We start from the raw sequence: 11,134 nt of genomic DNA, 5'->3' as shown, positions 1-11,134 counted from the left end.
GGAGTGTGGGGGGGGCTGAGGCCTGGACTGCGCTGAAGGTGCAGGACAGAAGCCAGATCCATCAAAAGTGTGCGTGTGTGTCTGTGTGTGGAGAGGGGGTGCTCCAAGGCCGGGACATTTCCATTTGTGAGGATACTAATGTAGTACAAAAACAAAATAAAACCAACCACCACCACCAACCAGGTCTGTTAAAATAATTGTGCTAAAGGTTAAAGTCATAGGGCAAGCATTTTCTGACTTCATTCCTACCCTGTGTCTCTGTAACTGTGAGCATAACCTCATTTGGAGATACCAAAAGCTTTCTTCTTCTTCTTTTTTTTTTTTTTTTAAGATTTTATTTTTAAGCAATCTCTACCCCCAGAGTGGGGCTCAAACTTACAACCCTAAGATAAAGAGTCACGTGCTCTACTGACTGAGCCAGCCAGGTGCCCCTCGAAAGCTTTGAAAGGTATGTCCTTCATGGCCATGAAGACCCCTGCTCCCCACACCACCACGGCCAGGGAGAGAGACCAGATTCGCCACTAACACTGGCTGAAACTTCCTCCTTCCTAGCTTCCTCCAGGAAGGCCGCCAGGATTTGGCCAAGTGGTCAAGGGAAAAGGAAGTCATCTCATGTGGCCACTCCTTACTTTGCCCCAGGAACATAATATCCCATTCTTCTAAAAGGAAGGATAAGGGGCTCCTGGGTGGCTCCGTTGGTTAAGCCTCTGACTCTTGATTTCGGTTCAGGTGATGATTTCCCGGGCCTGGTAGCAAACCCTGTGTTGGAGCCTGCTTCAGATTCTCTCTTTCGATCTCCCTCTGCCCCTCCCTTGCTAGCACACACACTCTCTCAAAAAATAAAAATATAAATACGTATATAAATAAACAAAAGGAAAGATGAAAAAGGTGACCCAAAATGGAAAATGTCAAGTCCTCCTGGATTCTTCTTTGGGAGCGACATACCTTAGTGAGTTCTCCCCTGGACTCAGAGGATTAAGGGGTGTGTGTGTGTGTGTGTGTGTGTGTGTGTGTGTGTGAGAGAGAGAGAGAGAGAGAGAGAAACAGCAGGTATGTTCTCCCCCTTACCTCAGTTTCCCCACCTGAGTCATGGGTGCAAGAGGTGCTCCCACCCCAAGGGCTGTTTAGGGGACAGGAGAGAGATGTTATCCTGGCACCCTGGCGCCAAGTGGGACCCAGGCAGGTGGTGATTACAGGTGATGCGTCCACAGGCCGTCCTGGGGTTCGCACTGGGGCTGGCTCTGGTGGGCAGCCTGGGGCCCCAACATACTTCTGTCTCATCCCTGAGTCATCTTGGGGCCAGGCCAGCCTTCTAGCCTCCCTGGGCCTCAGTTTCCCCATCCATGAAGGTAGAGCCATCTGCCAGGGCTGTCCTTGGACAGGAGCTGCAAGACCCGGATGAAGACCCCAGAATAGGGAAGCTGCAGGGAGGTGGGGGTGCTCGGGACCTCTCCTGTCAGGTCGTGCTGCTGGCACCAGTGCCTACTGGACACAGCCTTCTGACACAGGGAAGGGGTCACTCGCTGTCCCCAGGGGGACCCTACTTTCCCAGAGAAAGGGAAACACCAGGGCAAGACTTCAAGAACTGTTTCTCCAACCTAAGGGGGGAATTTTTTCCATGGGAATTTATTGGAATTTTGGAAGAGCCTGTGGGATTTTCCCCCTGCACTGGCCATCACTTCTCAGGATTCAAGAAGGTGCTGGTCTAAATGACCCCCCGCGAGTCTGTCCCCAGGCTCCCTAACTTAGACCCAATTCCAGGGGGCTGCCAATGGTGGGAGTGGGGGCAGGCTCAGGAATCCAGGGTTGCGGATGGGATGCAGGACCTGACTGCCGGCTCTTCCTTTCCCCTTCCCCACCCCTCTCGGAACTCCTTGCCTCCCTCCTTGGAGGCTTTGTCTGCCCATCTGGCCCCAAAGCCAACACCTTTCTCTTTCTCTAGCAGCACTGATTTATTTTCTAATTTATGTTTATTTTTGAGAACGAGGGAGACAGACCACTAGGGGCAGAGAGAGAGGGAGACACGGAGTCAGAAGCAGGCTCCAGGCTCTGAGCTGTCAGCACAGAGCCCAACACGGGGCTCGAACTCACAAAACATGAGATTATGACCTGAGCCACCCAGACGCCCCAAGGGGAGAAAAGTTTCAAACCCAGCTCAGCCACCACTCAATTTGAGGAACCTTGGACAAGGGGCTTTGCATTCCTCAGCCTCATCTGTAGCAGAAGGAACTGGTGATCTATGTCACAAGACCATTTTGAGGGTCGTAAAGAACCTGCCAAGTGCCCAGCACGTGGTAGGTACTCAATACATCATAGTCGTGATGCTTGCCTTAGGACGGGATCTTTCTGGGTCTGGGCACCTCTGTGGCATCTGTCTGGCCCTGTGGTGTGAGGTCATCATCCCCAGTGCCTTTTTGGCCTTCCCTAACCTGCTACCTACCCATTATGCTACAGATGCTGTGACTGATGAGGTGCTGGGTGGGGTGTTGGGGGGGGTGGGGTAAGGAAGGACCAGGTGAGACAGATGTGGCGGAGGCGAGGGCGTATACATTGGGTGGGGTTGGTAGACGGGGCTGGAGGGCCCACGCTGGGACTCGGTCTCACCGGTTTGGGGAGCTGGTCTGGCAATGGGGAGACGCTGGCATCAGGGAGAGGTGGGAGGGGCTGGTGGCTGCCTAGGAAAGGAGAGCTGAGTAAGGGACATGGGGCTGTGGGGCCTGGGCAATGGCCTTGATGGGGGGGGAGCATCTAGGCAGGAGCTGGGGACACCCCCATCCCATAAGCACCTGTCTCCCCACCACACACTCAGAAGAGCCACTCTTAGGCACACCTAGACACATGCAACACACTTTTTTTTTTTAATGTTTTATTCATTTCTAGGAGAGAGAGAGAGAGAGACAGCGTGAGCAGGGGAGGGTCAGAGAGAGAGGGAGTTACAGACTGAAACAGGCTCCAGGCTCTGAGCTGGCAGTCAGCACAGAGCCCGACGCGGGGCTCGAACCCACGAAATGCGAGATCATGACCCAAGCGAAAGTCGGATGCTCAACCGACTAAGCCACCCAGGCGCCCCGCAACACACTTCTTAAATGGCAACCCCTCAGGTCTCCCCTTCCCTCCTACCCAGCTCTACTTTCCTGTCTGATTTATCAAACCATAGAATTTATTTATTATAACACGTATTGCTTATTGCCCACTATTGTATGCCCAGCACCTACACGGGGCTTAGCACATACTAGGTGCTCCATAAATTTGTGCTGAGGGGCGCCTGGGGGGCTCAGTCGGTTGAGCATCTGATTCTTGATTTCGGCTCAGGTCATGATCTCACGGTTTGTGGGATCGAGCCCCATGCTGGGGTCTGCGCAGACGGTATAGAGCCTGTTTGGAATTCTCTCTCCCTCTCTCTGCCCCTACCCTACTTGTGCACGCGCTCTCACTCTCAAAATAAACAAACTTAAAGTAAATAAATGTGTGCTGAGTGAGCGAACCCCTCTAGAAACACATTCATGAATGCACACACTCACGTGCAGACACACCCTCAGTCACCCCCCCAGGCTGCCACAGACATTCTCAGACACGGGCATCCAGGCTCACACCCAGAGTCACACAGCCACGCAGCACACAAGACACAGACCTTCTGGCTCCGGCAAACACACCCTTTCAGACGCACGCCCAGCTGTCCAGATTCCAGAGCTCCTACTCACAGGAGGCACGCTCTGGCGCATCCCAGCTCCCCACCTCCCAGTGCCAGCCCCAAGGGCAGCCCCTCCCCGAACCAGGGGGCGGGGCCTCGGGGAAGCAGACAGCACAGCAGCTAGAAAGGCATGGGGAGGGGTGGGGAGGGGTGGGGAGGGGCAGGGCGCCCCCGGCATCTGGGAGCTCTGAGGAGACGCTACCGCTGCTTTAGGCCCACCTACGTGGAGAAAAGGAGTGAGGTCACCAGTGCCCTCAGCCTTGACCCAGCCCTGCTCCAGACTGACTCTGGCCTTCCCGTCCTCGTCCCCACCAAAGACCCAGGGGAGGGGTTTGGGGTGAGGCAGAGAGTCCTCCTGGGCACAGAGATGGGCAGGGCCCAGAACAGGTCCCCTGACCCGTCGGTGGGGAAGGCGGGGGTGTGGGCAGTGAGAACTGGGCCTTCCCAGCATAGGCTCCGCCCTCCAGCAGGAAGAGCCGCCTCCTACAGCACGCTGCCCCCTGGGAGGCCTGAAACCTAGGAGTCGGGTGGAACTATTACCTGCCTGCCCCGGGCCCAGGGTCCCTCTCCCGGGAGGCCCTTTCTGCCACTTTCTGTTCCCCACTGTGGAACATGGGGGGACACTGGTGAGTGACAGAGCTGAACAGTAGCCGCCTGGCATCATCCTTACCTTCCCAGCTCTGGACTCTCTGCCCCCTGGAGCTGATGCAAGATTGGGCGAGGGGATCTTGTCCCACTACCACCACTAGGTCTCATGTTATCAAACTGTATCCTGTAGGGGCCCTCTGGCTGCTCAGGTGGAGCCCCAACCTATGCTGAGGAATGGGAGAATGGGCAGACAGCAGGGCAGGGCACGCTTGCTCAGACCCTAGAGAACCTGGGTCAGTAAATGCCTGAAAGTAAAAACCGGAAGTAAATGTCCTTAGCCCCCTCCCCATGCTCCCCACACTCCCGCAGGGGAAGTAATGCTGGACTAGGAAAATACAGCACATCCCATGTTAGAAATGGGAACCATTTTCCAGGGACCAGGAAAGGAACTGCATGCTCACGCCCCCTGGCGGCAGATCTGCAATTGCACTGCTCTCACATCTGCCCAGGGTCCACTGAGGCCAAAACTGTGCCCCCTCGCCCACCACGTATTTACAGATGTGGGGAGATGGACGCAAAGGGAGGGAAGGAAGGACCTGCACCCTCAACCCAGGGGAGACTGGACCCCAGGTGCTGCAATTCATTCAACAAGAAACATTTATTGAGCACCCACTGCCAGTGTGCCAGGAACCGCTGGACTCCTGGTCCAGTGCTCTTCACAACACTGGCTGCCCCTCTGCTGTCTCTGAAATTCAGGCTGAGACCCCAGCTTGGAGGAGCAGGAACCTTCTCCTTCAGGAGACTGTCTGGGTGAGGAGAGCACGGGGGAGGAGGTTGGGCCATCAGCAGCTGTAGCACCACCAACTTGGGGTCCAGAGACCCAGAGAGGAGACAGGAGGAACCCGGGGCACAGTGCTCACAGGTGGGATCGGATGGGGCCTGGTCAGCTATGTCCATTTTGCATTTTTAATAAATAGTTCTTGCTGCTGCGCAGGCCGGTGAGGGCGGTACCACTGCGCCTAGGTGTCCCCAGTGCTGCGTGGCACAAGGGTGGCTCTCTTCTCATGCCAGTTCAGGCTCCAGCTCTGAAAAGGGAAGGAGGGAGCATCGGTGAGTCCCCCGCCCACTCCCAAAGAGCATCTGGGGGCAGGGGGGCAGGCAGGAGGAAGGCTCCGTAGGACAGGTCTCGGCTGGTCCTGGCTCTGAGAAGGATGCCATCCCCTCACACACAAGGTGGGACAGGGTGGGTTAACAAGCTAGAAGACCCCAGAGGAGGGGTCCTGGCACTCCAACTGCCTCTGCAGCCCAGTACGTGGATCCTTCTGTGGCCAACCTCCATCCCAGCTCCCACCCCCGCCCTCCACCCGGGCTCGAGTCACTGACCAGCTTCTGCCTCATCACCCTTGGCGTCCGGCTCCTGCCACCAGTCAGCATAGATCCCCTCCTCGTAGTCCCCCTCTCCCTCGAACTCGGCATCGGATGGGGGGTCCTTGGGCTCCACAGGCAGCACTGTCTCTTCCAGCTCCATCTACAGCAGCCCCAGGGGAGGGAAAGACACAAGGTCACAGCAGGCAAAAACCCAGACCTGCTTCTTTCCTGGCCGAGGGGCTCCCCCATCCCATCCCAGTCCCCAAAGCTCCTCCTTCCCCAGTCTCGAGATCCCACACAGGCCTCATCTGAGGGTTTCTCCCACAAGGTCCCGTTCCCAAACTGCCACTCCCTGCGCCAATGCACGGGGCTTCCCCAGCAGAGATTCAATGTCAGCATAAGCACTGCTCTCTCCAACGCCATCCTTTTAAGAATAAATTCCACAGTGGATGCTGCTAGTCCATGCATGCTGTCAGCTCATGCAATTTCTTGGCCAGAAACACAGTTACCCCCACCCCCCACGCTGTGCCTGGATCGCTCTCACTGACTCGCCAACGCCAGGCATCAGCTCCAGGATTTGGCCCTGGCCCTGGCCCTGGCTGGATCTGGAGCCCTCCTCTGGTGCCCAGTGCTGACCTCTCCCGAGCACTGTTTGTGCCTCCCCGACTAGACTGTGAGCTGCTTGAGAAGGGGACCATGCCTTTCATCAACTTACCCAAGCTCCACATACTGTCAGGCAAACAGCAGGCCACAGATAACAGTAATCAAAATGGCTACCATTCACTAAGCACCCGCTCTGGGCCAGCTCTGTAGAAAATGCTTTCCATACTTGATCTCATTTCATGGTCACCGCAATGCTATGACACGGGCATCACCCTCCCCGTTAGAGATGCAGGCACTGAAGTTCAAGAGCTACCTAAGACCTGCCTGGAGGCTGCCCAGCTGGCAAGTGGAGGGGCCAAGTCCAGAGATCACTAAAGCCTGGGTGCAAACAGTGTAGCCCCTCCCCCCATGCATCACGAGCAGGGACATGGGTGAGTGAACAAAGGCGGGGGATGAATAAATAAATAAGTCCTGAGCAGCAACACCTCACAGAAATTCAGACTCCCGAACCCTCATTCAGGATCAGGGTATCACACTTCAGTCCTTCCTTCCTGGCACCTGCATTCATTCATTCACTGGGTCATTCAAACTCAGTTTCCCAATGCCAGCTCTGTGGCAGGCACTGTGGAAAAGCTGGGAATAACCTGGTCCCCATCCCAGAGCACGAGCCTCTGAGAGACTGGCTGGAGAAGGGGGCCGGAGGAAGGGAAACGGATCAGGGCTGCAAATAACTCCAGGTGCAGGGAGGCACAGAGGGTCAGAGTCGGTATTGCAAGCCCAGAAAGCAGAGCCAGGGCATGCAGGGAGGACTTCCTGGAGGAACTCCCATTTGAGCTGGGCTGGGGAGCTATTTGGTAATATTGAGACACGTGAGAAGGAGAACATGAGAACATGGAGTGGGGAGCGAAGCGCAGGTATAGGTAAGGGACAGCTGACTGCCAGGAGGTAGGGTTGAGCTTTGGCACATAGGTCCGCTAGGAAAAGATCAAGGGTCCCCTCCCTCCCATGGCCCAGCCTTGAGAGCAGGTGGCCACTTACCTCGTCATCTGACTGCAGGTACATATGTGCGAACTCCAGCAGCTCCCGGAGCTCCGCCGTCTGATTGTGGTAGAGCATGGCCTCCTGAGAGGAAGGGGGGAGAGTGAGGTAAGCCAGAGCCTGCTGCCAGATGGTGGAGAAGCCGAGTCGCTAAGATCTGGGTCCTCCCACCCTTCTTCAGATCAAGGAGCAGGGAACAGGTATCAGCTCACATGCTGACTGAAAAGTCACAGCTGCTTGGAGTGGTTAAGGAGGATTCTGAAGGCTCTGATAGAAAGAGTTCCTTAATCGATGAGCAATGCCTGCCACCAGTAAGGAAATCGAGGGTGCCCCGTGACTGCCAGTCCTGCCCTAGATTCCTGGGGGTTTCCTTAGCTGGTCCAAGGTAGGGGGTCCCTGGGAAGGAGGGCAAAGGCCAGCACTGAGAGTGGGGAGGGTGGGAGGGGAGCAGGTGGGAACGGATGGGTGTTCCTGCACCTCCCACAGCCTGGGCGTTGTGCCGTCACGGTAGGCAGTACCACTCCCTTTCTGTAGGTGAGGCAACGAATTCACAAGCCATCAGTAATGTTCCAGGCCCGTTCGGCTGGTGGGGCTGGCTCTGAACCCAGGACTCCAACCACAGCCCCATAGTCTTTCTTTTCACTTCCCACCCTGCCTTCCAAAGAAGCCAGCATTTTTTTTTTTTTTTTAACCATGTGTCCCGAGAGTGCCTCTGAAGGCAGTGCCCACCTCGCGGGGCTGGAAGTCCTCCTCTTCCAGGCCCCAGCGAGCCCGGTGGAAGCGGTAATACACCAGGTTCTGCTGCATGACACTGTCGTCAGGGTCGAAGAGCATGTAGCTGGCGGCGCTGCGGGCAGCCTGGCGCACATCATTCACTGCGGGCAGGACAGGAGTGAGGGGTAGCCCTGGCACTTCCCCGCCTTCAGGAACAAGCCCATCCCAGACCTTTCCCCTCTCCCAATTCAGTCCAGTGCTCCTGGCTCCCCAGCTGCACCCCCCCAAATATCTTTTGGCCATATCGCCCCACCCAAATAATAACGCAAGCTAGAATGTACTGGGCACTTACGATGTGCCAGGCCCGTGTAACTGATTTCAGCCTCACCATTATTATCATTCCCATTATATAGACAAGAAACCTGAGGCACAGAGACGTTAGGTAAACTGCTCAAGCCCACCCAGCCGGAGGATAATGGCACTTGGGAATGAGAGCCAAGCAGCCTTGCCCTTCAATCTCTTCACCAACTGGACCCATGAAGGGTCTCCTGGGCCCTTGGTCCTTAGCGCCTCCACTCCAACTCCAGCCTCCATCTGAATCTTGGCATCTTTGCATTGTAGGAACTCTGGAGATGGACCATCCCAGCCCCAGTTGATGCCAGACTCTCCCCCAGATGAGGAAAGTCATAAATCCTGGTGCTGCTTGTCACTGGCCATGTGACCAATGGCCCCTTGAGCTCTCTGAGCCTCAGTTTCCTCGTCTGAAAAATGGGTCCAGTAATGTCAGCCACAGGGAATCAGTGAAAGCATCAAGTGAGATAAACAGATGTGGGAGGGCTTTGTAAACTGTCAAGTGCAGTGCTGTTGTTGGCTCCCCATTTACCCAAGAGGTCCCTGAATTCTCCTAAGGTTGCTCCTTGCTCCTTCCCACCCTCTCACCTGTCTGCCACCCCCCCGCCTTCCCTCCTGTTACATACGAGGGACAGCTCCCCACGTCCCCATAACACTCCCGTCCCCATACCACTCCCGTGGTGGCGCTTTCTCCCTGCCCCCCCTCCCAAGCCCACCAGGACGCTCACACTTGTAGTAGGCAAACTGCAGGTAATGATACATGGTGGCCACAAACTTCTCCACGAAATAGCCGCCCACGTTGGGGGTCAAGTTGGCCTCACAGTCCACCTTGCACTGCAGGGACTCTGCAAAGAGATCTAGGGGGTGGGAGGCAGCGGTGAGGAGCTGGTGCCTGGCCAGCAATGCCATCACAGGAGGTAATACTGGTAAAGACTCTGCCCAGGATACTAAGGGCGACTACTGTGGCCTGGGCTGTCTTGTCACCCCCACAGCTCAACCCCCACCCCCAAAGCAGAGGGAGGTGGGGCATCCTGAGGCAGATGAGGTTTGGAGGTGGGATTGAAGCCCAGATAGAAAAGCTCAGGATAGTTCTTTCTGGCCCCGCTGAGGTGCCCGGTGGTTAGGGATCCACACACCACCTTGGCACCTCTGCACTTGCACTGCCCTCTGCCTGAGGTCTGTGAAACCAACGTCCCCCAGCCCCTTTAGGGATGTCACCACCTCCCTGCACCAATGCCCAGCACCTTGGACACTCAGGACTGTAGCCTGTCTTTTTCACTGACTGAAGGCTCCCAGGGCAGGGATAACAGCTTACTTCTGTCCACCTCCCGAGAACTTCCTGGGTGCTCTATACGCGTGTATGGGATGAACACTTATGAGTTAAGAGGAATTAGGAGTTATGGGAAGCAGGGCTCTGTGGGTGAGAGGGCTGCCCACAGGGGCCTGTAGGGAGAGGGGAATACCTGCTATGGCTGGGTAGAAGTCCTTGAAGTCCACTTGCTCATGGGCCCCCTCGCAGCCAGCCAGACACCGGGCAAAGACGGCCAGGTACTCGGCCAGGGCCCGCTCCATGTCCTCCGTGCTGCCGCGGAAATCCCCGCTGTTGTAGAGCTTCACAGCCCTGAGGAACACGGCCTGCAGGGGCGCGTCGTAGGGGTCAGGGAAACTCCCAACACCTCCCCTCCAGTACCAACCCTGCGGTGGGGTGGTCAGCGTCAGGGCCAGCCCTAGCCCTCCACCCCACCTCGTAGGGCTGCGCCTCCAAGTCGGTGAGGGGCTCCTCGCCGGCATCTAGCATCCCCCGGTAGTAGCTCAGATACTTGGCGGTTAGCTCGTGTTTCGGGTTCCTTTGGAGGAAAGTGTAGGCCGCGGCCGCCGCCTTCTCCAGCCGGTTAGCCTGTGGGACAGGGACAGAGAGAGTCGGACGGGCCAGGGACCGCAGCCCTGCGTGCACAGGAGGGCTTGGCTGTCCTTGGTTGTGCGATCATGCTGCTCCGCGACCGGACGGAACCCGACGCCGGCTCCGAACCACGCGCGCCGGGCGCGCCCAGGGGACGAGACGGGGCGGGGGCGCCAGGGGCAAGGGGCACCGGGCCTAGGAAGCGAGGTGGGTGGGGGGCTCCAGGACTGGGGGCNGGCCGGGAGGGGGCGCCCGCTGGGTCTTAGCGCCGGGCAGCGGCGTCAGGAGGGCGGAGTCGAGGTCTGGGTCTGCTCCCCCGAGGGGCAGAGGGCCCCCTAGTACCGAGTCCCCTACGTTGGCGACCTCCTGCCAGACCTCTTCCCCTTGACAGACTGTAAGTGGGTGGAGGAACGCTTCCCGCAGAGATGGGGGCCCGCAAAGCTCCTCCCCACACAAAGACAGCCCCCCACTTTAAGATCAAGACATTGAGGGAACGCCGCCTCCACCAATCTGTCCAAACCTTGGCATCTAGTTTTCTTTCCATTACAGAGTCCCTTCTGCTCCTTCTCCGCCCCTAGCCCTGAAGAAGTCGCTCCTAGTGTCCCCTCCCCCCCCCGCCCCTGTCCGTGGCGCGAAGGCGCACTCCTGGCTTCACCCTGCACACATCACTCTCGCTGCCGCCCACCCATGTCCATCCCCGCGCGGGATCGTCGTGACTGTCTAGCTTTTGCGGGACCACGCAGCTCGATCCTGGAGAGGCCATCCTTGAGACAGTGGGGATGCAGGGCGGGGAGAGTACCCAACACCCCCTCAGATTCTGGGGCCTCACCAGCCACCTGAGAGGCCTAGATTTGGGGGTGCCAGCGAAAGAAACAGGGATG

The 11,134-nt window shown here is 57.2% G+C and overlaps 1 protein-coding gene across 1 annotated transcript; it reads right to left on the bottom strand.

Annotated features, from left to right (window-relative positions):
- Positions 1–4,918: 4,918 nt before the first annotated feature.
- Positions 4,919–10,948, bottom strand: P3H4 (prolyl 3-hydroxylase family member 4 (inactive)). The gene is made up of 9 exons (XM_077779132.1): positions 10,939–10,948; positions 10,482–10,645; positions 10,098–10,250; positions 9,817–9,988; positions 9,082–9,210; positions 8,018–8,163; positions 7,289–7,372; positions 5,663–5,807; positions 4,919–5,364 (listed from the first exon to the last, which is right to left on the bottom strand). Exons 1-9 carry the CDS (start codon positions 10,946–10,948, stop codon positions 5,342–5,344), a joined length of 1,026 nt encoding a protein of 341 aa, XP_077635258.1. The 3' UTR covers positions 4,919–5,341.
- Between the last annotated feature and the right edge of the window lie 186 nt (positions 10,949–11,134).

This window comes from Crocuta crocuta, unplaced genomic scaffold (genome assembly GCF_008692635.1).
Source record: "Crocuta crocuta isolate KB4526 unplaced genomic scaffold, BGI_CrCroc_1.0 scaffold68, whole genome shotgun sequence".
Classification (NCBI taxonomy): Eukaryota; Metazoa; Chordata; class Mammalia; order Carnivora; family Hyaenidae; genus Crocuta; species Crocuta crocuta.
This window is presented reverse-complemented; position numbering and strand designations above follow the sequence as displayed.